This window comes from Macaca thibetana, chromosome Y (assembly GCF_024542745.1).
Source record: "Macaca thibetana thibetana isolate TM-01 chromosome Y, ASM2454274v1, whole genome shotgun sequence".
Lineage (NCBI taxonomy): Eukaryota > Metazoa > Chordata > Mammalia > Primates > Cercopithecidae > Macaca > Macaca thibetana.
Genome location: NC_065599.1, coordinates 3,596,379 through 3,622,798, shown reverse-complemented (window position 1 = coordinate 3,622,798; position 26,420 = coordinate 3,596,379). Strand labels below are relative to the sequence as shown.

General features: G+C 46.4%; 1 protein-coding gene and 1 pseudogene across 1 annotated transcript; one reads left to right on the top strand and one right to left on the bottom strand.

Moving 5' to 3' along the window:
- LOC126947179 (RNA-binding motif protein, Y chromosome, family 1 member B-like) overlaps window positions 1-26,420 on the top strand; it is a 54,958-nt pseudogene that overhangs the window by 2,055 nt on the left and 26,483 nt on the right.
- LOC126947201 (troponin T, fast skeletal muscle isoforms-like) lies at window positions 12,375-24,828 on the bottom strand. The gene is given in 10 exon segments (XM_050777922.1): window positions 12,375-12,552; window positions 12,964-13,146; window positions 13,326-13,423; window positions 13,524-13,648; window positions 13,926-13,992; window positions 14,087-14,221; window positions 15,386-15,431; window positions 24,165-24,189; window positions 24,636-24,704; window positions 24,774-24,828. Coding segments are annotated over 10 exon segments (981 nt in total).

Genomic DNA, 26,420 nt, shown 5'->3' with positions numbered 1-26,420 from the left:
AATCCTTTGCCACACCTACGCTGACCCAGGGTTCCTGGGAAGCCCTGCCAGGCCCACAGCCCGCTGCACTGACTGTGGGACCCTGGGCCACAGCACGGTCTGCTGCGTACAGAAGTCTAGGAGCCATAGGCCAAAGTCCTGGTCTTGCAGAGCCCTGCCAGCAAGCATCGCGGGTGCCTCTGTGCTTACAGGAGCCTCGGGCTTGGCAAGGCAGTGCACAACAGCATCCACACATGCCATCCATGGGCATCCCTAGCTGCTGGCCTCTGGTGTTCACAGGGCACTGGGTGAGAGGTCCTTCAGAATGCTCCTGGGAGTTCAGCATGGTATCATGCTCAGGGAGGAACTATGGTACTGGGAGACTCTATTTGCCTAGACCTGCCAGAGTCCCTGCAGGATTCCTGGCCTCAAGAGCAGGGGAATTCCACTGTACAAGGCGACTTTCCTCCCACACTCCTGCCCAGGCCCAGTGCCCCAAGATGCCCAAGCAACCAGCACTGATCCCTCTCTCTCTCCACTAGATCGGCAATATGCAGTACCATCTTTCTGGCCTGCCAAAGGAAGAGAGATGTTTCATGCGTTCACTGTGGATCAACGGCTTGCAACTGTCAGGATGCCGGTTAGGGCATGGGACATCCAAGCACCCAATTCCAAAGTGCACAATGCCGGCGCCACCTGGCACAAGCTCTGATGGCTTCTCGCAGGAGGTTTTCCCCAGGAGGGTGGAACTGCAGGCCACCAGGGTGCGGGAAGCCTCAGAAGATGCCCACCGCCCTCGCACTGATCAGCCTCAGAGAGAGGCTGGGTTTTTCCAGCACTTTCGGCATCCTTTAGGTATAGTACGGATGTGACATCTCACCCCGCGGTTGGCCACCTGTGGTTCCAAAACCAGATGCATGCGCCGTGAGGGCCCTGTGACCCAGAGGCTGTTTGTCCTACTCTAAAGCAACTTTGTTTTCTATTTCTGTGGTCAGGTTGGTCTCTCAGCAAAAATACAAAGACAGCGAGGTTTTTGGATGTTGTCTATAAAACAGGCTGGGTTTTTAATGTGTCTGTATTGAATTACGGGAAGAGACAGTAGGGAAAGAAATCGCTAGTGTTATTTAGAAACTCATTTTTGTAAACTCATTGTCTGTTTCATGAGGATTCTTGCTTCTACTGTCAGCCATGTCTGACAGGTGGGCAAGTTGTGGGACAGCGAGCTAGGGCGCCTCATGTGCACTTTTTATTAAAGCAGTTTTCCTTTGTGCATGTGGCCATAATTTAAATAGACAGGCAATCTACTTAACCACTGTGATTAAAAACTTGTCCTTTCAGTTAGCACATGTCAGATTTCTAGTTTGCTTGACAGAATTTTATAGATATTTTACATAAAATGCGTTACTTTAGTGTACGTAGAAGTCTGGGACCATGAATAATCACAGTTTAAATTTCCCTCTGTAAAGCCTTGAATTGTCTCCCTCCTTACATGACAGGATTTGAAACTTGTTTCCTGTATCTCTGGCATAGTAAATAATTTAATCCGAATCAGTGAGTGCAATCAAGATAAATGGCAATAGCCTAAAACAGAAGCAAAATAAATGTGCTTAAGTTATTTTATTTACCTGGGACACTGACTTACTCTTGTAATCCTGGCATTTGGGAAGGTGAAGGTGGGAGGATGGCTTGTGGTCAGGAGATGGAGACCAACCTGAGTAACATAATGAACTCGTTTAATCTGTTACCATTTTGGCACCAAGGACTCGTTTAGTGGAAGATGATTTTTCCCCAGACTAGGAGTGTGTAAAGGGAGAAGGCTGTGAGTTGGACACGTTGGGGAGCCTGGAGGGCGTCAGGGTTCCAGTGCGCACGGGTTGTGGCGGGGCTGCGGGTCACAGCAGTGTGACGGGGGTGGGGATTGGGCAGCGGATCTGTGAGGAGGACAGGGCGTGGCAGCGGGAGGATAAGTAGGACGGTTTGCAGATGAAACTGTTCCACCTCAGGTCGTCCTCAGATATTACATTTTCCCAAGGAGAGCGCCACCTAGATCTTTCGCATGCGCAGTTCACAGTAGGGTTCCTCCGCTGATCCCACAGGTGGCGCGGCTCAGGCAGTGCGAGTGGTTCACCATCCAGGTTGCCAACGGGCCAGAGACAGGTACCCGCTGGAGGCTAGTGTTTGGGGATCTCTGATCTCTCGTATATTTGAAATCACTAAAAGTTAGTAAAATATTTAAAATATTATCCCCAAGAAAGCATGTACTTGAATTAGGTTAATTTAGTCATATATCAAAATATCAGGCTTGGCGTGGTGTTTCACCCTTGAAATCTCATCGATTTTATAGCCCCATGCCAGCAGTTCACCTGAGCCCAGGAGTTTGAGACCAGCTTCGGCAACCTGGGGAAACCTGTGTGTATTCACGCGCACACACACACACACACACGGACACACATGCACATACACATACACACACACACACACACACACACACTCAGCTAAGGTTGCGAGCGCCTCTACTCGCAGTTACTTGGGAAGCTGAGACTTGGCACGATCACTTGAGGCTGTGTGGAGGACGCTTCAGTGAGCAGTGCACTTTGGCTAAAGGAAATTGAAGGTTCTCGAGGTGGGGGCGAGGGGCGGGGGGCGGGGGGGAAGACAAGAAAACAAACAAAATCACTTTGTACCTCCCAAATGCATAATTTTCAAATTAAAGTGTTTAAATAGGCTTCCTGTGTATTGCAACTTTAGAAAATCACAAGGCTTTTCTTATCTGATTTTCACAAGCAAGTTTTTGTGAGGTACATAGTAAAATGCAGCGTTTGTCCATGAAGTCAGTGCTGCTTTTGCTCTGTATGTTACACATTTTTCATAGTTCAAGTAAGAAATACTAAAAAGATGTCAGCCTCTGTAAGGGTACTTCACTTCAGTTTTCAACACCGTATGTAATAAAATTTTATCTTTTGGGCTTCCTTATCGTTAGCTAAATATAGATAATTTTTTACCATTTACAGCAAAATGATGGAAGTGAATCAGCCTGGCAAGCTGTTCATTTGTGGTCTAAGTAGAGAAGCCAAGGAAAGGATGCTTAAGGCAGTATTTGGGAAACATGGTCCCTTATCAGAAGGTAACTCTTAACACCAACATCTATTTTTGGGTATTCTGTAAACATATATTTTTACAAGTACAAGTAAACATATACTCAATATATTTGCTTGAATATATGCGTCCAAAGTGATTTTTTGTTGTTGTTTTTAAACTGCTGTTTTAAGTTTCAATTTGATATTTGAAAAAATCTCATGGCCTGCAAGTGAAGGGTCTGTGGTAAGGGTCACCTACTACTGTGAAAGGAAAACAAGCAAAAGTACATTATTTGTGCAGGTAGCGAACAAAATGAAGTAAAATAGGCACACTATACGGGTGACTTAGTATTAAATCACAGTAATGATGTAAAGTGCATTTTTTTTTTTTTGGTTTGATGTAACTTTCAGATGGTTAGTACTATGGTTATTCCGTTACATAAATGTAAAATGTTTTCATATATTTTAGTTCTTTTGAAGAAAATCGAACCGACAAGTGCAGAGGCTTCACATTTATTCCTTGTGAGAACGCTGCAGATGCTAAGAATGCTGCCAAAGATAGGAATGGAAAGGTAAGGGTCCCTAGTGAATAATATCCTAACTCCGTTTTTTCAGTTAACAGTATTAGTAGGTCTTTTTAGTAGGATTAAACTTTTGAAGATAGCAGAATGCCACATGAACTGAAATGCTTTAGCCATCCTCTTCCTTTTGCCATATAAATGCAAGTGTAGTTGAAACGATATAGGAATGCACATTACATAAATTAGTATATGGTAATCCAGTTTCCATGTTTGTATTTCAATAGGAGTGTCAGCAGGTTTTCAAAGCGTACAAAGAGCGGTACAACTTAGAAGAAATCCTCAGGAAAATGAGAGAAAGCAGTCAGTATCTATTAAATGCTAGTAATGGAATTATTTCCAATTACAGAAATAATTGTGTAGCATATACACACTGTGGATAGACACCGAGTCTGACTTACCAGAAAGAAATCTTCTGTAGAAGACACCTAGACAGACTCACGTGATGGAAACATTCTTCCCCACTCTCTGAAAGTACATTCTAGAGAAAGTATATTTAAAGAAGGCGTTTTCATTTAAGGAAGTGTTAAGAAGTTGAAAATAGAAAATAATCTGAGGACATTGAATTTGGATAACAGAACAACTAACTGGCATTTTTACCCCATCGTTGCCCTTTTCTCCTAAGAATGTCTTTAGTCATCAGAGTGGTTTATGTAACATGCATACGTAATTACTAGTTTTCCCAGTGTATTGGATAACTTGTTTTGATGCAATCAATGGTCTCTTGTCCTATTGAGTCTTAACAGTCAAGGGATTGTTTGTTTATTACAGCTTTAAACTCTTCTGTAATACTATTAACTACAGAATTCCTTTACGTTGCAGTCAAGATCATTCCATTCTGGACCCTTTGGAGCTTTTTGTTTTATAACATTATCACAATCTGATTGTAGTTTCTGTTACCCCTCATGCTATCTTGAATATGCTTTCTTGAACTGCGTGAGCATTACTGTTCTCTGTAAATGTCTCAGAAATAACAATTTACGCTTCAAAAACAACTTAGAATTTATAGTTTCTTCTTCATCCTATATAGTAGGTATTTTGTACTCCCTGTACCATGTGTATCGTATCTCTTGATTGTTAAATTGCCTTTAGTGTATATTTAAATTTTCCTAGTTGCTTATATTTCTGTCACATGTAGCACACTTCCCAGTACATAGCAGACAGAACATGTTTATTTATTCTTCCACTTTTGTATCTGAAGGTGTGGTAGAACCTGAGAGTTTCTTTTGGTTCATTGCATGGTGTCAGGACTGGAGGTGTTTCTGACTTATGTATAATAATCTGTGATAATATTTTTCCACTAGTTTTCAAGCAGAAAACAGGCAATTTTTGTAGATGTGATTTCTAAATTACTTCATGTCACAAGGTTTATTGTGTGTGTGTATATATACACTATAGGTAGTATATATATTTATATTATATTATACATACATGTGTGTGTGTGCGCGCGCGTGTGTGTTATATGCACCTAAGTATTAAGAATGGACACAAAGGAGGTACTTTCAGGGGCAAAGAACAGTTTAAGAAATTTTGACTAACCTCAGAATACTAGGAAGCAAGCACCCATATGCAAATCTGGGGAAAATCTTTTAGGACTAGAAATAACAAAAGAAGTCTCAAAGTAAGAAAAGTTGGCTATGTGACTGAAAGAGATCTTGGAAGGGATTTAAGATCTTCCACCAAGGACCAAAGCCATGTAATTTTTAAATAGAGTTCTTAGCTGAACTGTTTTCAAACATTACTTTAGACTATAGAAAAGATTAAACTGGAGAAAGTTATTGTGAATTTAATTAGGACATTTAAACATTTCTGAGAAATGACATGTAGTACTCTACTAAGAGTTGTTTTTTAGGGACACATAAGAAACGAGTAAGGCTGAAAACATGAACGACACCAACCAAGGATCACATTTAAGGAAACAGAAGTAGAGTAAGTGTAGAATTTTAAATCATACAGAGACATTGTACATAACTATAAGCAAATAAACAAGAAACAATACAAAATCAATAATGTGACTAATCACTTTGACTAAATAACCTCACCTCACTTTTTCTTTTCTTTCTTTTTTTCTTTTTCTTTTCTTTTTTTTTTTTTTTTTTTTTTTTTTTCCAGATGGGGTCTCCCTCTGTCACCTGGGCTGGAATACAGTGGCGTGATCTTGGCTCACTGAAAGCTCCACCACCCAGGTTCACGCCATTTTCCTGCCTCAGCTTCCTCTAGTAGACTACATCACACCCAGTTTTTTTTTTTTTTTTTTTTTTTTTTTTTTTTTTTTTTTTTTTTTTTTTTTCTGTAGTAGAAATTCGGGTTTCACTGTGTTAACCAGGATGGTCTCCATCTCCTGACCTCATGATCTGCCCACCTCGGCCTTCCAAAGTGCTGGGATTACAGGCATGAGATACCACGTCTGGACAATAACCTTACTTTTCTAATGAGACATTCTTTCATATACACCTGAGACACTGACGTTTTTTAGTTAATGATGTGGATGCAAAGATGAAGTATATTATGCATTGTAAAAAAAGATGTGCTACCTTGTCTTATAGAATTTATGACAGGTTAATTTTTCTTGAGGTGTTATTTTTTAACACTGGAGGCCTTTCAAGAAATTTGAATAATGGAATATGTGTGAATCCCTTCATGGAAGGGCATGTACTCCGTAAATATCTCAAGTTTCACCTTGTGAATGGTGTGGTCATTTCAGGAAAAAAAAAAAAGAAAAAAGTTTGTTTCAAAGAAAACATCTAGACCTGAAATACGGTTGTTGAAAAATGTTTGTAAAATGTGTTTAGGTTAAATGTAACAATTGTATTGATAGTATACTTAATACTTTTAGTTTTTGCATGGAAAAGCGATAAAAGTAGAACAAGCCAACAAACCGTCTTTTCACAGTGGTGGTACGTGGAGAACACCATCTCCTTCAGGACACATAAGCCCTTTAGGAAGTCTGAGATTGAAAAGAGGATGTAGCGGAGGAACAAGAGGATGGCATCCCTCAGGTGGAGGACACTAGGGTAATATTTTAACACATAAAGATGAAACCAGAGTAAATGAAAGACAGCGTTTGGAGATGTAGAAATTTCTCAATTATATTTACTTCCTATGAAAAGTAAATTAAATTCTTGTTAATGAACAAAATGGTTTGTAAATCCTAAAGAAGTATTACAAGAATGATTGAACTTATATCTAAAAATTGTTTTCAAATCTTAATTACTCTGCATAGAAATAATGCAAATCTCAAACTGAATTGAGTTTATGATTGCTGATTGTCTATACTCAACAGGATTTCTGTAGAACTCATTCCCATTCCTAATACTTTAGAGTTTCTTACTTTGGGACCCCAAAGTTCATAAAAGTTGCATTGTCAAAATACGACGAAATCATGGAAACCCTCCGACAGGACATTAGTAACTCAGTGTTTTAGAATTGATTTCACAATATTTGTTTTTCTCTGAATACATGTGCACACACGTAGGCAGATCTATTCCTTTTTCATTTTGATATGGAGAAGATGCACATTGGCCTGCCATACAGAATCTTTCATTTAAGGAATGTAGAACTTTAATTTCTCCGAAGAGTCTATGACTCAGGAGAAGTCTAAAAACCACTGCTTCACAAACAAGTATGTAACTTTCCTCGCTGGAAGATGAGTCACTGAAAATGGTATTTCTGAGAGATTTACTCGATAGGAATGAGGGGCCAATTTTTACTTAAAAAAACAAAAAGCAAACTATGCATTAAAAATATACCTATTGGTTAGATTGTATTATCTATCAACCAACCTTCAAAAACCTAACATGTCATTTGGAGTTTGAACAACTAGATGTGTACTTCATTGAAGATGTTTTCTCAGGTTGAAATTGCAGTGTATGTTCCACTCTCTTATAAGAGACAGAGCTTTGTGTCCTTTTTAGTCTCAATTGATCTTGAGGTTGAAGTTTAATAATACTCTGCCATGCTAGGAGAATGTCACTGTTGATGCCTGTGACACCACCAGGGAATTGGAATATAACTACATTTTTTGTAGACATATAAAAATTTTTCATTATTTAGAATGCAATTCTTAAAGATTATTAAAATGAGCATAGCCTAAGCTGAAAATTACTGTGTTTCATAAAGGAACTGTAGGAATGCTAAATTCTGTTAGCACATTTTACAGAGAATTAATTTTTCTGAGGTGTCACTTTTTGATTCTGTAACTATTTGATTTCCTTTGAGTGGAATTTGGTTTAACATTCTGATGTTTTGATGAAGCTTTTTTCATACCACAATGATATGAACAGCCATTTATCATTGATCTCCTAATACGTTTTTCTTGATTTAGATTATAATTACATATTTAACTGATAGCTTTCTGCTCTCCACTCTCCACTTATCCCATATCTGTCTCACACACCAATATATAATGATTCCTGATTATTTTTGTAGATTTTCTAAACGGACTTTTATTGCTTGAATTACACTAATCTCATATAGAAATGCTGAATTTTATTTAGAGAAATGTGCAATTTTAAGATTGCAATATGTAAGAAGAAAGATTTATAACATCTAAAATTTAGCCATTTAAGAAACAGTGATACTTCTCAAGATTTTGTTTGAAACACAGATAAGGGCAGATACACTGCTGATCTCCACCTGAGTTCTTCTAGGGAACATTTGGAGTTAAAAGAGGTCCATCTTCAAGAATTGGAAGTCCTCCTCCTAAAAAAGCTGCTCCTTCGACTGTGGCAAGAAGCAATGGTGGGATGGGAGGCCAAGGTAAATGCTACCTGAGAGCCAGACCATAGTTTTTGTGTGACTGAAAATGAACTATTTACCTGAAAGCTTAAGATTGAGAAACATATTAGAATTGACACATACATGGACCTATTTATTGATAGATAGCTTTTATTTTAGTTTGAATCTCACTAGGCGAATTTCAGATTTATGGTGAAGAAATACTTGACCTTCTAACTGCAGATCAAAGAAATGATTACAGAGGCAAACGCTCCATTTAATGCTTTGTTTGCTAGAGAATTCCTCTCAATTTTCCTTAAAGTTCCTGGCAGTATTCTTTGATGACAGGCTTCTTAATCTAATCAATTCTTCCATTTCCTAGGTCCCGTTTTATTGGATCCCCGGTGTTCCAACCTAAAAATTGCATGTTCAGTTTCTTTGTCAGTTTGGAGTCTTGCTCCCACCAGACCAGGCACTGGTAAGATGATGGCTCACTGCAGCCTCAAATTCCTGAGCACATGCAATTCTTCTGTTTCAGTCTCCTGAATTGCTGTGACTAGTGGCATGCACCACCACACCTATCCAATAGTTTTTTTCTATATTTTTCTAGAGACAGCATTTCACTACATTGTCAGAGCTGACATTAAAGCCCTGGGCTCAAGTATTCCGTCTGCCTCAGTCTTCCACACTGGCTCCAGTGTGAGCCACTGTGCCTGGCCATAGTTTCTGTGACTTCAGTATATGCAAAGCATTCTTACTGGTTATGTGAGGATACTAAGTACTACAAGAGCATTTAGCAGAAAAGCAGTCACTGGGCTTAAATACTATTTAAAAAGGAAAGTATTTGTAAGCCTTCAAATGTGGACACGGAAGAGTCCAACATTTTTCAGTTAAGTGGGTATCACCGAAACGCAGAGTTATGAAACACGAGGGGGCTGTATATTTATCATTAATATTGTACAGGGAACTTTACACCTTAACACAAGATCCTTAGTGCAGGATTTGAAATTATTTCAGGAGAGAATTTAGAACCAAGCAACATGAAGCGAGCAGTAGGATAGAATAGAAGGAATAATCTTGAGGAGGAGAAGAGTAAGATTTCAGACTGAACAGAAAAAAGGAAGACAAAACAGTCACAGTTCTCAGCAAGAAGTTTAAGCAGAACAAATTGAAATTCTTACTCGAGCCTGCATCATAACATGGAGGAAATGGAAAACTTCCATTTTCAATTTTACATTTCAATTAGAGGATTGGTGAATTTAGGTAATAATTGAGTTCACAATACACCAGCTAGCACGTTTCCACTAAAAGATTAGCCATGAACGCATCATTGGTGAAAGACTGACCTCTAAGAAATAGCACGTGAAGAGTATATTAAAGGAAAACTTTAACAGACGTTTCTGTGTGTGTGTGTGTGTGTGTGTGTTGTTGGGTCTCAAGCACCTGGGATGATGTTTCTGTATGTGTTTGTGTTTTTGTGTGTGTGTGTGTGTGTGTTCTGGGGTCACACACCTGAGATGATGCTTGTGTGTGTGCGTGTGTGTGTGTTGTGGAGGGGTGATTTTGTGTGTGTTTATGTTATGGGGTCTCACACACCTGGGATGATGTTGCTGTGTGTGTGTGTTGTGGGGTCACACACCTGGAATGATGTTTGTTTGTGTGTATGTGTGTGTTGTGGGTTCACACACCTGAGATGATGTTTCTGTGTGCGTATGTGTTGTGGAGGGGTAACGCTTTGTGTGTGTGTTTGTGTGTGTGTTGTGGGGTCTCACACACCTGGGATGATGGTTCTGTGTGTGTGTGTGTGTGTGTGTGTTGTGGGGTCTCACACACCTGGGAATATGTTTCTGTGTATATTTGTGTGTGTGTGTGTGTGTGTTGTCAGGTCTCACACACAGGGTGATATTTCTGTGTGTGTGTTCTGGGGTCACACACCTGAGATGATGTTTGTGTGTGTGTTGTGGAGGGGTGATATTTTGTCTGTTTGTGTGTTGTGAAGTCTCACACACCTGGAATGATGTTGCTCTGTGTGTGTTTGCATTGTCGGGTCACACAACTGGAATGATGCTTCTGTGGGTGTGTGTTTGTGTGTTCTGGGGTCACACACCTGAGAAGATGTGTGTGTGTGCGCGCGCATGGTGGAGGGGTGTTTTGTGTGTGGGTGTGTATTTGCTCTCACACACCTTGGATGATGTTGCTGTGCGTGTGTGTGTTGTGGGGTTACACTCCTTGGATGATGTTTCGGTGTGCGTGTTTACATGTTGTGGGTTCACACGCCTGAGATGTTTGTGTGTGTGTGTGGCCCCCTCATGCCTGGCTCCGCCTTTCTGGGGGATGGCAAAGTCTCCTTGGCAGCCTTGCCCTCCTCTCTCACCCCCTCCTGAGGCAAAGTTTCTCTGCCCCCAGTGGATTTAGAGCTAGCATGGACGGATGGGGTCTGGGGCTGGCGGTGAGGTCTGCAGATCTCTCCTGCATGAAGACCCCGTGGAAGTGGAGAGTAGAGGGGTCTTATAGGCTACAGCAGGAACAAAGCCGACATTTTAGAGGAAAAAGCCATGGGCAGCATCTGATGGGCATTCGGGCACTGCCCTGGCTGTAGCAGCTGGTGGCACATGCTGGCCAGTCCTCTCCTCAGCTGGCCTGCAGGTGGCCAGGATGCTCTGCCTTTGGGCAGCCCCTACCCTCCCTCACCCCATGTCGCCCAGGGCCCCCATGCAAAAGCAAGAGCACACTGTGGAGGGAGGTCTGAGGCTTTATTCACAGGCCACGGGAGGACGGAGGCAGCGAGGACAGAGATGGGGGCGGTGCTCCAGGATGGCCTCTCCACCCCCAGGATTGTCAGGGAGCCCCTGATGATAAGATTGTGGGGCTGGAGGATGCGAAGTCCCAGGAGAGGCGGAGGGTCTCTGCCTTGAGGGTCCTTTCTGGCCTCTCTACTTCCAGCACCCACCCACTTTGCCCTTGGCCCAGGACCCAGCCTTCTTGCTCTTGCAAGTGGGAAGCAAGTGGTCCTTGAGGGTCAAGGCCTCTGGCCATACCCCTTTCACTCCCCGACTCTGGGAGGACTGTCAGCCCAATGCCAGGCCGCTCTCAGGGCGCACACCCAGTTTCAGTCCAGGCAGTGCGCACTCACCTGTGCCTGGTGGGCCTGGGTCGTTAGTGTGGTTAGGGGGCTAGCACGTGAGCCCGGGACACACTCCCTCTGTCCTTCCTTCCTTGCCTGAGGTACCACTGCAGACAGACCCCCAGCTGGGGAAGACTGTCTTGGCAGACAATAATCCTCCCAGATGCTTGGCCTCAAAGGAGCTCATGGCCCTCCAGGCGGTGGCCTCCGAGGGGTGATGATCCCAGGAGCCTGCCCCATTTGTCAGAGGGCTTCACATGACCGTGAGTGAGGAGGAGCTGGGTGTGGCTGAGGGATGGAGGCAGGCGGGGGAGAGGAGTGCTTGGGCCTGCCAGGCCAGCCCCTTTCAGACAACGCTACTCAGCAGGATGCGTGGCTGGGAAAGGTCGTGCCCTCACACGTTCCTGAGCACCCTCAGCACATGCACACGTGCACACACGCAGGCACATGCACACCACGCCAATTGCCTGCCCTCAGAAGGGCCTGCACAGGATCCCTGACAGCACAACGGGGAAGCTGTGACGTCACCTGCACTGTGGAGGAGACTGCCCTAGGCGCCGCAGGGAAGCCAGGGCCACAGGAGGAGGGAGAAGAATCCCAGAAAACATCCAAACTCCAAGTAGCCCCCAAACACGGCGATCCTTGGGGAAATGGAACTGGCTGCACAGCTGGGCTTGGTGACAGGATGCCCAGCGTGACATCGTTGGGAGCACCCTGAGTGCAGCCCCGTGCAGGTGGTCGAGTAGCTGTGCCAAGGGATTCCACAGCCTCCAGGGACACGATTTTATGGAAGAGGCATCACCATCCTGAGGAGTCCATGATTTTGCCCAGCGTCACAGAGGGGCTGGTGACAAAGCCCTGGCTGCTTAACTTCCTGTCCTAGGTCCCTGGGAGGGCGGGTCACTTGAGGGATGACCCTGGGCCCCGGTTGGCCACACCAAAGGCCACCCTCGCAGCCCCATCCGGAGGTCCCTTGGCTGCCTTCTCCCTGCAGCCAGTGCCAGACTCGGGGCGAGGGCATGATGGGCGAGTCCCACTGGGCTCCCTCCTCCTGACTCTGCCATCCGCCAGGGCTCCCCTGGGTGCAGGAGAGGCAGGAGGCTCCAGGTCGCTGGTCACAGGCCTGCAGATACTGGCCCGAGTGGCCTGGCCAGATTAGTCTTGTTTCTGTCCTGCTGAGACCGGCCACCACCAGCCCGTGTTAGGGATCAGCAGCTGGTCCCACAGGCCCCGGCATGGAGCAAGGACGGCAGGACTACTCATTGCTTCTGGGCCTGGTCAGTGTACCTCCTGAGCATGGTGATCTGTGAACAACACGAGTGACTCACTGTGACGACCCGAGGGTCAGGCCTGCGTGCGTTGGTCAAAGGCCCATCTCCACCACAGGGTGGGCGGGGCTGCTGGGACCCCACCAGGGCTCTTCGGTTCCCTTACTGTCTCCTGGCTCCTTGTGCAGGGCGACGCCGTCCTTTGGCCCTCTGGCTCGTACCTGGTCTTACTCTCAGTGGCCTGTACTGGACTCGGCTGCCACACACAGCAGTCCAGACCTGGCCACTTGCCTTCAGCCTGTGGCAGGATGTGGGGCGGGAAATGTGAACCATGAATGGGGCAAAGGTGCAGGTGACGCCTGCGGACACCTCCTTCCCAACTCTGGCTCCCTTCAGCCTTATCCCTGAGGCAGAGGAAGTGGTGAGGCTTACCTGAATAAGCCCCCAAGGTAGGGCCAGGCCCCTGGAGTCCTCCTCCAGCCAGCGAGGAACAGGGGCCTGGGGTGCCTGGGGAGGAGTTGCCAGGTCCTGCAGGGTCACCCCCCGACCCTCAGGGCTGAGTCCTGCAACATCTACCCCTCACCTCAGTTTGTCTTCACTGAGGTGGTTGATACCGGATCTCTCAGACAGAATCTTCTTCATTTTGCAATCCGTCTGCTTCTTACCTTTCTTCTGGTCAGCCTGTAGGGTCCAGGCCCAAAGAGAGGGGCCTGGTCTCTGGAGGGCACTGGGAGCAGCCCACACTGAAGGCTGCCACCATGCTCCCAGCAGCGGTACGCACCTTGACCAGATAGCTGCTGTAGTTGGCTGCCATGGAAGACAGAGCCTTCCTCTTCTTCAGATTGTTCTCTGCCTTCCTCATGGTGTCCTCCTCCTCACTTCTGGCTTTTTCCTCCAGTGGAGACCCTGGCCCCAAGATGCTCAGGGATGGAGGGAGTGCTGTGCTTTCTGGGCAGGCTTTAGGGACCCACCCTGGGCTTAGAACTGTCTGGAAGGAAGCTCCAGGTCTTGGCCAGGATTGGTTCCCTTGTGCGGGTTACTGCAGGGTGTGGGGGCCTTAGTCAGTGGCTCTGCTCATTGGCCAGTGACCATGAGAAATCCGGGAGGAGGAAGGCCTCAGCCCCCTACATTTCTCTGGACCTGGCTTTCATTCACTGATGAGGCAGTGGTGGGGATGGTGCACTCCTCACTGCCAGTCTGACCTGGCGTTCCCTCTCCTTCTCTGCCCGAATCCTCTGCTCCTCTGCTGTCTCTGCACGGGTGCTTCTCCTGCTGCCAGAGACCGGGGTCTGCTCAGCCATGACCCCAGCTCCTCCCAGGGTGCCCACCAGTCCGTGCTGCAACCTGAACTGCCCTTCTCACGATTCTCTCCTTGAGAGCGATCAGCTCTTCTTCCTCCTTCTTTCGAGCCTCAACGTGGCTGTCAATGAGGGCCCGGAGCTCCATTAGGTCTTTGTTCGGACGCTTCTTTTGGATGTTCTGTGGGCAGGGTCAGTGGGCGTCAGCCCCAACCCTCTCTCCAAATGCTGCCCTGCCTGGCCTGCCTTGCAGCAAGAGGCCCCTTCCCTTGCTCCAGCAGAGAAGCCCTGTCTCCCTTGGCCACCATGAACATGGCAAGTGGCAAGGAATGTTTTGCCTTCTTCACATTCCCATGGCTGCTATCCCCATAGGGGCCAAGGGTGACCTGACTGCAGAGCCACAAAGCAGGGATGGTGCCTAGCCAGAAGGTCCTCAGCATCGTTGGGATGGACTGATTCTGACTTGCTCTGTCATCAACCTCAGAGTTGCCCTGAATGGGCCTGACAGAGAGAAGACTGCCGAATGAGAGAAATTTGTTGGATAAATAGATGGGCATGTGAACAGATGAACTCATGGATGGGTGGACGAGTGATATAGGATGGAGACAGATGAGTGGGTGGATAGATGGATGATTGGAGAAATGGAAGATGGATGGATGGATGGATGAACGGATGGATGGATGGATGGGTAGGTGAATGGATAGAAGAGTGGGTGGATAAGTGGGTGAGTTTACGGATGGGTGATTGGGTGGGTAGATGGATTGATGAATGGGTGAGTGGATACGTGGCTGGTTGGATGGATGGAAGTAAGGATGGATGGATGGATGGATGGATGGATGGATGGAGGGATGGATGGATGGACAGATGGACGGATGGATGGATGGGTGGATGAGTGGGTGGGTGGGTGATTGCATGGGTGAGTGGATAATGGATGGATGAATGAACGGAAGGGTGAACGGGTGAGTGGATGGATGGAGAGATCTATGGTTAGGGGGATGCATGGGTAGGTTGGTGGGTGGGTGGATGGATGAATGAAGGGATAGATGGTTGGGTGAATGGGTGAGTGGGTCGGTGAGTGTATTGATGGGTAGGTGAATCCGTAGGTGCTTATGTGGGTGGGTGGATGGATGGATAGAAAGATAGATGGAGGAGAAGGGAAGAGAGATGTTTGTTTTTACAGGGGATTCCTCTGGTCCAGGAAAAGGTTATGGTAGAATTGCCTGGATCCAGGGGTCCTCAGCTGTGCGTGCTGGGGAAGAAGTGACCTTCTGAGGCCTGGCCTGGAGCCCAAAAGCTGGGGTGTGGGGAAATGGTGGCCATGTTGACCGGAGCCCTATAAACTTGCATGGAAGTCCACTTTCTCCTTTTCTGGGATCTTAGGAGCAGTGAGTCTCAAGAGCAGACAGAGAGGCTGCTGAGTAGAGACCCGGGAAGCCATCCCAGAGGGTCAGCCTCGTGCCTTTCTCTGCCTGGCTCCTCCTGACCCTGGTGACCTCCTGCTCTGGCCCCCTCCTGAGGATGCCCTGCCTAGTGGTATGTTTGCCCTAGCTTTATGCTTCTGAGGTTTGTAGCCCACCATCCCAAGAGTGGCTTGAGCCCCGTCAAGAAGGCCTCAGCTCCAGCGCCGCTGTCTGCCTTTTGGCTTTCGGCCATTGCAAGTGTCGCTGCACCCCAGCTACCAGGAAGGGTACCTCCGTTTCCTTCTCAAACAGATAAACTAATGCAGTCAGGTCGTGTGAGAAGCTATGGTGCGGTGGACTCCCTGGGCAGGAATGGCCGCTGCAAGCCTTTGCCTTTCCCCAACTCCTGATTTTCTCCAGCCCCTCTTTTTCCCCAGCCCCTCTTTCATCTTTCTCTCTGGGGACCCAAAGGAAAGAGGAGAGGAGGCTGTGAAGAAAGCAATCTGAAGGGGAAATGAGGCCCCCTCTACGGATGGGTGTGTGATCCCCTCCTCTCACCAACACATTCCAGATGCAGCAAAGAGTTAAAACAACACTTTTTTTTTTTTGTTTTCAACAATATCAATCAAAAACTGGAGGAGGGAAGGGTTTCCTAAGCTCAGAAGCAGCAGAAGGTGGCTCTAAGGGAAGGAAAGCCAGATGACGCCACACAAATGAAAAACTTATGTATGTGAAAAAAAAAGAACAATATAAAGGCCAAAAAGAAAGACTCAAAATATATTTTCAGCAAATACAGAGAGGACTTACATCCTTAGGCAAACTGATGACTAAGAAAACACAGAGACACCTCCACCATGAGACAAATGAGCAACAGCCATAGCTACGAGTTCTTAGAGAGACGACCCATCCACAAATACAGGGAAACGTTGGCCCCAAGTGACTATCGGGGCACAAAGCCAAGCAACCATGAGGTGCTCTTTCTCATCCATCGCAGGCTGTGACATTAAAGCACGTTTCTGTGCTTGAGTGAGGAGGGTGTAGGACACAGACCCGTTCACATTGCACGTAGAAGACAATGTTGGCCAGGCCTCGTGGGAACCAATTTGGCATTGGATGTCAAAGTCTTAACAACATTCATACTCTTTGAGATAGTAATTCCAGTTCTGGGAATGTGGCCTACGGAAATAACCCTAAAGACTGAAAACGCTTTCCAACCAATGTTATTTATGACAGTAAAGTATTGGGGAAAGCCTGCAATAGGGGAATGGTGAGGAAAATTACGGTTTGTCCAATTGATGGAATATTATGTGGCCATTCAAAATATTTAAGAAGACTGTGTAAAAACATGGAAAAATACTTACGAATAGTGCTACATTGTACAAAAGCAGAATTCAAGGCTGTATAGACAGTATGATGTTTGAAAAACAGTGCCCAATTTTTTTTCCAGGCCCTATGTGTGGGAAAAAGGAACAGATAAGGCTCTTTATTTATTTCTTTTTATTATCTCTTTTCCACAGTGTGGCTGGCTGGGTGGGAGAATTATAGATGACGTTTTTTCTTCATTTGACTTTTATATATTTCCAAATGCTCTTTCATGAGGTGTCTTGTTTTCTTTTTTTTTTTCTTTCTTTTTCTTTTTTAAAATTATTATAATACTTTCAAGTTCTAGGGTACATGTGCGTAACGTGCAGGTTTGTTACATATGTATACTTGTGCCATGTTGCTGTGCTGCACCCATCAACTCATCAGCACCCATCAACTCGTCATTTACATCAGGTATAACTTCCAATGCAATCCTTCTCCTCTCCCCCCTCCCCGTGATAGGCCCTGGTGTATGATGTTCCCCTTCCCGAGTCCAAGTGATCTCATTGTTCAGTTCCCACTTATGAGTGAGGACATGCGGTGTTTGGTTTTCTGTTCTTGCGATAGTTTGCTGACAATGATGGTTTCCAGCTGCATCCATGTCCCTACAAAGGACACAAACTCATCCTTTTTTATGGCTGCATAGTATTCCATGGTGTATATGTGCCACATTTTCTTAATCCAGTCTGTCACTGATGGACATTTGGGTTGATTCCAAGTCTTTGCTATTGTGAATAGTGCCGCAATAAACATACGTGTGCATGTGTCTTTATAGCAGCATGATTTATAATCCTTTGGGTATATACCCAGGAATGGGATGGCTGGGTCATATGGTACTTCTAGTTCTAGATCCTTGAGGAATCGCCATACTGTTTTCCACAATGGTTGAACTAGTTTACAATCCCACCAACAGTGTAAAAGTGTTCCTATTTCTCCACATCCTCTCCAGCACCTGTTGTTTCCTGACTTTTGAATGATTCCATTCTAACTGGTGCAAGATGGTATCTCATTGTGGTTTTGATTTGCATTTCTCTGATGGCCAGTGATGATGAGCATTTTTTCATGTGTCTGTTGGCTGTATGAATGTCTTCTTTTGAGAAATGTCTGTTCATATCCTTTGCCCACTTTTTGATGGGGTTGTTTGTATTTTTCTTGTAAATTTGTTTGAGTTCTTTGTAGGTTCTGGATATTAGCCCTTTGTCAGATGAGTAGATTGCAAAAATTTTCTCCCATTCTGTAGGTTGCCTGTTCACTCTGATGGTAGTTTCTTTTGCTGTGCAGAAGCTCTTTAGTTTAATTAGATCCCATTTGTCAATTTTGGCTTTTGTTGCCGTTGCTTTTGGTGTTTTAGACATGAAGTCCTTGTCCATGCCTATGTCCTGAATGGTATTACCTAGGTTTTCTCCTAGGGTTTTTATGGTATTAGGTCTAACATTTAAGTCTCTAATCCATCTTGAATTAATTTTCGTATAAGGAGTAAGGAAAGGATCCAGTTTCAGCTTTCTACTCATGGTTAGCCAATTTTCCCAGCGCCATTTATTAAATAGGGAATCCTTTCCCCATTTCTTGTTCTTCTCAGCTTTGTCAAAGATCAGATGGCTGTAGATGTGTGGTATTATTTCTGAGGACTCTGTTCTGTTCCATTGGTCTATATCTCTGTTTTGGTACCAGTACCATGCTGTTTTGGTTACTGTAGCCTTGCAGTATAGTTTGAAGTCAGGTAGCGTGATGCCTCCAGCTTTGTTCTTTTGACTTAGGATTGTCTTGGAGATGCGGGCTCTTTTTTGATTCCATATGAACTTTAAAGTAGTTTTTTCCAATTCTGTGAAGAAACTCATTGGTAGCTTGATGGGGATGGCATTGAATCTATAAATTACCTTGGGCAGTATGGCCATTTTCATGATATTGAGTCTTCCTATCCATGAGCATGGTATGTTCTTCCATTTGTTTGTGTCCTCTTTTATTTCACTGCGCAGTGGTTTGTAGTTCTCCTTGAAGAGGTCCTTTATATCCCTTGTAAGTTGGATTCCTAGGTATTTTATTCTCTTTGAAGCAATTGTGAATGGAAGTTCATTCATGATTTGGCTCTCTGTCTGTCTGTTACTGGTGTACAAGAATGCCTGTGATTTTTGCACATTAATTTTGTACCCCGAGACTTTGCTGAAGTTTCTTATCAGCTTAAGGAGATTTTGGGCTGAGACAGTGGGGTTTTCTAAATATACAATCATGTCATCTGCAAACAGGGACCATTTGACTTGTACTTTTCCTAACTGAATACCCTTGATTTCTTTCTCTTGTCTGATTGCCCTAGCCAGGACTTCCAACACTATGTTGAATAGGAGTGGTGAGAGAGGGCATCCCTGTCTTGTGCCAGTTTTCAAAGGGAATTTTTCCAGTTTTTGCCCATTCAGTATGATATTGGCTGTGGGTTTGTCATAAATAGCTCTTATGATTTCGAGATACGTTCCATCAATACCGAATTTATTGAGCGTTTTTAGCATGAAGGGCTGTTGAATTTTGTCAAAGGCCTTTTCTGCATCTATTGAGATAATCATGTGGTTTTTGTCTTTGGTTCTGTTTATATGCTGGATTACGTTTATTGATTTGCGCATGTTGAACCAGCCTTGCATCCCAGGGATGAAGCCCACTTGATCATGGCGGATAAGCTTTTTGATGTGCTGCTGGATCCGGTTTGCCAGTATTTTATTGAGGATTTTTGCATCAATGTTCATCAGGGATATTGGTCCAAAATTCGCTTTTTCTGTTGTGTCTCTGCCAGGCTTTGGTATCAGGATGATGTTGGCCTCATAAAATGAGTTAGGGAGGATTCCCTCTTTTTCTGTTGATTGGAATAGTTTCAGGAGGAATGGTGCCAGCTCCTCCTTGTACCTCTGGTAGAATTCAGCTGTGAATCCATCTGGTCCTGGACTTTTTTTGGTTGGTAGGCTATTAATTATTGCCTCAACTTCAGAGCCTGCTATTGGTCTATTCAGGAATTCAGCTTCTTCCTGGTTTAGTCTTGGGAGAGTGTAAGTGTCCAGGAAATTATCCATTTCTTCTAGGTTTTCTAGTTTATTTGCGTACAGGTGTTTATAGTATTCTCTGATGGTAGTTTGTATTTCTGTGGGGTCGGTGGTGATATCCCCTTTATCATTTTTTATTGCATCTATTTGATTCTTCTCTCTTTTCTTCTTTATTAGTCTTGCTAGCGGTCTATCAATTTTGTTGATCTTTTCAAAAAACCAACTCCTGGATTCATTGATTTTTTTGGCGCATTTTTTTGTGTCTCTATCTCCTTCAGTTCTGCTCTGATCTTAGTTATTTCTTGCCTTCTGCTAGCTTTTCAATGTGTTTGCTCTTTCTTCTCTAGTTCTTTTAATCGTGATGTTACAGTGTCAATTTTAGATCTTTCCAGCTTTCTCTTCTGGGCATTTAGTGCTATAAATTTCCCTCTACTCACTGCTTTAAATGTGTCCCAGAGATTCTGGTATGTTGTATCTTTGCTCTCATTGGTTTCAAAGAACATCTTTATTTCTGCCTTCATTTTGTTATTTACCCAGTAGTCATTCAGGAGCAGGTTATTCAGTTTCCATGTAGTTGAGCCGTTTTGATTGAGTTTCTTAGTCCTGAGTTCTAGCTTGATTGCACTGTGGTCTGAGAGACAGTTTGTTATAATTTCCGTTCCTGTACATTTGCTGAGGAGTGCTTTACTTCCAATTATGTGGTCTATTTTGGAATAAGTGTGCTGTGGTGCTGAGAAGAATGTATATTCTGTTGATTTGGGGTGGAGAGTTCTGTAGATGTCTATTAGGTCTGCTGGCTGCAGAGCTGAGTTCAATTTCTGGATATCCTTGTTAACTTTCTGTCTCGTTGATCTGTCTAATGTTGGCAGTGGGGTGTTAAAGTCTCCCTTTATTATTGTATGGGAGTCTAAGTCTCTTTGTAAGTCTCTAAGGACTTGCTTTATGAATCTGGGTGCTCCTGTATTGGGTGCATATATATTTAGGATAGTTAGCTCTTCCTGTTGAATTGATCCCTTTACCATTATGCAATGGCCTTCTTTGTCTCTTTTGATCTTTGAGGGTTTAAAGTCTGTTTTATCAGAGACTAGCATTACAACCCCTGCTTTTTTTGTTCTCCATTTGCTTGGTAGATCTTCCTCCATCCCTTTATTTTGAGCCCATGTATGTCTCTGCATGTGAAATGGGTCTCCTGAATACAGCAAACTAAATGGGTCTTGACTCTTTATCCAGTTTGCCAGTCTGTGTCTTTTAATTGGAGCATTTAGTCCATTTACATTTAAGGTTAATATTGTTATGTGTGAACTTGATCCTGCCATTATGATATTAACTGGTTATTTTGCTCGTTAGTTGATGCAGTTTCTTCCTAGCCTCGATGGTCTTTACATTTTGGCATGTTTTTGCAATGGCTGGTACCGGTTGTTCCTTTTCGTATTTAGTGCTTCCTTCAGGGTCTCTTGTAAGGCAGGCCTGGTGGTGACAAAATCTCTAAGCATTTGCTTATCTGTAAAGTATTTTATTTCTCCTTCACTTATGAAACTTAGTTTGGCTGGATATGAAATTCTGGGTTTAAAATTCTTTTCTTTAAGAATGTTGAATATTGGCCCCCACTCTCTTCTGGCTTGGAGAGTTTCTGCCGAGAGATCTGCTGTTAGTCTGATGGGCTTCCCTTTGTGGGTAAGCCGACCTTTCTCTCTGGCTGCCCTTAACATTTTTTCCTTCATTTCAACTTGGGTGAATCTGGCAATTATGTGTCTTGCAGTTGCTCTTCTCCAGGAGTATCTTTGTGGCGTTCACCTGTATTTCCTGAATTTGAATGTTGGCCTGCCCTACTAGGTTGGGGAAGTTCTCCTGCATGATATCCTGAAGAGTGTTTTCCAACTTGGTTCCATTTTCCCCCTCACTTTCAGGCACCCCAATCAGACGCAGATTTGGTCTTTTTACATAATCCCATACTTCTTGAAGGCTTTGTTCATTTCTTTTTCTTCTTTTTTTCTTTAGATTTCTCTTCTTGCTTCATTTCATTCAGTTGATCCTCAATCGCTGATACGCTTTCTTCCAGTTGATTGAGTCGGTTACTGAAGCTTGGGCATTTGTCACGTATTTCTCGTGTCATGGTTTTTATCTCTGTCAGTTCGTTTATGGCCTTCTCTGCATTAATTATTCTAGTTATCAATTCTTCCACTCTTTTTTCAAGATTTTTAGTTTCTTTGCGCTGGGTACGTAATTCCTCCTTTAGCTCTGAGAAGTTGGATGGACTGAAGCCTTCTTCTCTCATCTCGTCAAAGTCATTCTCCGTCAAGCTTTGATCCGTTGCTGGCGATGAGCTGTGTTCCTATGCAGGGGGAGATGTGCTCTTATTTTTTGAATTTCCAGCTTTTCTGCCCTGCTTTTTCCCCATCTTTGTGGTTTTATCTGCCTCTGGTCTTTGATGATGGTGACGTACTGATGGGGTTTTGGTGTGGGTGTCCTTCATGTTTGTTAGTTTTCCTTCTAACAGTCAGGACCCTCAGCTGTAGGTCTGTTGGAGATTGCTTGAGGTCCACTCCAGACACTGTTTGCCTGGATATCAGCAGCAGAGGCTGCAGAAGACAGAATATTGCTGAACAGCGAGTGTACCTGTCTGATTCTTGCTTTGGAAGCTTCCTCTCAGGGGTGTATCCCACCGTGTGAGGTGTGGGGTGTCGGTCTGCCCCTAGTGGGGGATGTCTCCCAGTTAGGCTACTCAGGGGTCAGGGACCCACTTGAGCAGGCAGCCTGTCCGTTCTCAGATCTCAACCTCCATGTTGGGAGATCCACTGCTCTCTTCAAAGCTGTCAGACAGAGTCCTTTGCATCTGCAGAGGTTTCTGCTGCTTTTGTTGTTGTTGTTGTTTAACTGTGCCCTGTCCCCGGAGGTGGAGTCTACAGAGACTGGCAGGCTTCCTTGAGCTGCTGTGAGCTCCACCCAGTTCGAGCTTCCCTGCGGCTTTGTTTTCCTACTTAAGCCTCAGCAATGGCGGGCGCCCCTCCCCTAGCCTCGCTGCTGCCTTGCAGTTAGATCGCAGACTGCTGTGCTAGCAATGAGGGAGGCTCCCTGGGCATGGGACCCTCCCGGCCAGGTGTGGGATATAGTCTCCTGGTGTGCCCGTTTGCTAAGACCCTTGGTAAAGCGCAGTATTGGGGTGGGAGTTACCCGATTTTCCAGGTGTTGTGTGTCTCAGTTCCCCTGGCTAGGAAAAGGGATTCCCTTCCCCCTTGCGCTTCCCAGGTGAGGCGATGCCTCGCCCTGCTTCAGCTCTTGCTGGTCAGGCTGCAGCAGCTGACTAGCACTGATTGTCCGGCAATCCCTAGTGACATGAACCCAGTACCTCAGTTGCAAATGCAGAAATCGCCCGTCTTCTGTGTTGCTCACACTGGGAGCTGGAGACTGGAGCTGTTTCTATTTGGCCATCATCCTTATTTTCTTAATGAATAAACAAACACTTTCTCTAAAATGAGAAAATATCTCGTGATCCGGCATTACTTTACTTAAAATCACTGAAAAATAAAATGGAAAGGATGGAAATATGCCGGTGATACTCTTTGGATGTTCTCACTCTTCTTCTGAGACTCTGCAATGCTCCCCAAGTGGGAGCCAACAGTGAGAGTGTGCTAACATACTCTAAGATTGCCCCCGGTGCAGAGCAAAACACAGGCAAAAGCACTCAAGAGATGAATCACATAGTGAGTGCTGTGTCTTCTGAGTACTGATCAAAAGCAGAAAAGTTGCAAGAGCTGCAGTAAAAAAACAAATCCATGAACTGCTCACAAGCAAGTACGATGAGAATAAGAGCCTCCAAATTCTTCTGCCCCAAAGGGGAACAGGGGCCCCTGCACAGCAAGCTATTTTGGACATGGTCAAGGTGTCATTCTGAGGTGGGTTTCTGGGGTGAGTCCCCCACCTTTCTCCCACTTCCTGATTCACTTTCCCGTTGATTTTCACATCTAGGGCTCTGGGAGTCCTCGAAGTATGGTAGGGCATACTGCAGTCTCCCGAAGCCTGTGGGTGTTGCGGTGGCCTGAATCCCTGCACCCTGTCTTCCTTCCTTGACTCTCTCCCACCCACCTCTCCTCCTTCCTTCCTCATCGGTAGCCTCCTCCTGCATGAAGCCCTCCTTGTTTGCACCACATGACCTTGGGCAAAATCACATCCTGCTGGGCCTCCCAAGCCCATCTCCCAGGTGACCCTCGTCCCTCCCACCCTGCACTCTGAGCATTCCTCCAAGCATCTCTCCGAGTGTAGGCTCCAGCCAGCTGGCCCTGGCCCACTCCCCTACCCCCACCATGGAACACACTTGGTGCCAGGCCTGCCAGGACCTCACACTCATTTGGGTCTTGGCTTCTCCTCTGGTCAGCACATCACCAGCGTGGGGAGAGGGAGAGAGACAGCTTGCATGAGACTAGGCGGCCTGGAGCCTTGGGTTCCCCCTGCTGAAGGCTGCCCTCCTTTTCAGCTGGGCGTACCCCCATCCCCCAGAAACAAGACAGTCCGGTTTCTGCTCTAGGCTTCCAAAAGCCCCAAGCAGAGTTGGAGAGGAAGAGCCCCAGGGCCTGGGGCCAGGAAGGAGGGTGAGGAAGAGGAAGGGAAGAAATAGGAGTGAGACAGGCAGTATCCTTGAAGGCTGGGAAGGGAGGAGAGGGAGGAAGGGAGATAGGGGCTTGGAAAGAAGATTGGGAAGGAAGAGGCTTGGGAGAAAGGGGAGAGGGGGCGCGCCCTTTCCGGGCTCTAGCACTGCTGGGTGGTCCCGCTACCTCCCCCTCTGCGGTGTGGCAGAAGCTCGGAGCGGTGGCACCTGGGAGGCCCTGGCAGCCTGACCCTGGCAGCACCATGTGGAGCAGCAAGGCCTGGCCTTCCGAGGTCCCTGTGTCAGGGGAAGAGAAAGAGGTCAGAGGGAGACAGAGACAGGGCAGCCAGAGGGGCGGGCCCTTACTTTCCGAGTCTTCCTCTGCGGTGTCTTTGAGGCGGTAAAAAGCACAAGCACACATGCAAGAGAAAAGCCAGCATGGCTGCGGGGGAGCAGTGGGCATGGGGTGTGTGGTGGACAAGGGGCCCCTTTCACTCGGACCTTCTCTTCCCCAGGGTGTGCCTATGGGTCCATACAGGTGCCCCGAGCTTAGGCCGGGGAATCGATGCTTGCGGACAGGGTGGAAGGGGCTGGGTGCCCAGTGGAGCCCCTGCCCTGAAGATCTGGTGGAGAGGAGGGGGCCATGGGGACCTCGTGGGGCAAGGTAGGGGACTAAGAGCACTGGGTCTCATCTGTCCCCCAGGTCTGTCCTCGGGTCTGGCAGGGCCAAAATTGGAATCTGGGACCCTCACCACCAAGAGGGCGTAGCAGCTGGGATGGGTGTCACCCCATCGTTTGGTGCTTCCCAGAGTGTGACCCCTGCCTGTAAAGTCTGCGTTACTGGGTAGAACTCATCAGGTCATGGAATGACTACAGGCCCTCAGGCATCAGGAGCCTCTGCCAGCAATGTGATGTCTAACTCCTTGCTGGTCTCAACTCTAGGAGCCCCTACCCGAGTCCAGAATGTCCACCACAGCTGCTGTCCACGGGCCAGGAGCCCAGGTGAGGTCATCCCTGACCTCCCCAGGGCCTGCCCGCTGACTGCCACATGGCTGCTCTCCTGAGACTGGGACGGGCCCCTTTGGGACACCCCGCTACTTCTCCCTGGCCACCTCTGGGGCCTGCCTGGCCTGCCCTGGCCACCCTCATAACTGGTGGTTTCCTTTCGGGTACACTCTGCTGCTGGACCCTGGGTTGGACCTGGCTGTCCTGGCCCAGCTGGGCCCAGAACAGGGGTCTGCTGCCGGCCTAGAGGCACTTGCCCACCCTGACCCATCAGTCCCTGCTCTGGGCCTTAGGTGGCAGCAAGGTCGCTGACACACGATGCCCTCAACCCTCTGAGTCTGAACCAGTGCCCTCCTCTGCACTTGGCTGAGGTCAGCAGGCCTGGGCCTGGGGGTGGGAGTGGGGGTGCTGCCCAGGGGTGGGGGTAGGGTCCTGCCTTGCCAGTGCCCAGCCCAGTGCACACTGGCCCTCGAGTGTCCTCACTGGCAGATCTCTCGTTGCCTGGGAGCCCCCTGCATATACCGCAAAGCTCCTGGTTTTGCTGGTGGGCCTGAGGTCACCCGTTCCGGATACCTTAGTGGGTGTGTGTGCATGGGGAGTGAGCGGTGGGATATCCTGAGCACTGCAGTCTGGCCAAGGGCCCAGAAGGAGTGGCGTGGTGAGGACGAAGAATGGGCTGCCAGCCCCGGCCTCCCTGACTTAGGGGTCTTGCTGGACGCAGTACCTGGCTAAGGAGGAACCCCTTGTGGTGGTAAGGCTGGCCAGAAAGGAGGGCGAGGTCTGGTAAGAGGCTGAGTGCTTGTGGGGAGCGGCCACAGAGCCAAGCGGCAAAGCTCTCCTGGTGGCCCTGCCTCCTCTGCTCCTGCCCCACTCTGCCCTGCTGTCTGTCTGTCTGTTCACTCGCTGGCCTCAGTGCTGCTTCCAGAGTGACCTGGTGGCCCTGTGTCTCCCACAGGCCATCTATTGGACACCTTCTCCCTGCATGGCTGGAGCCCCATCCCCCTCCTA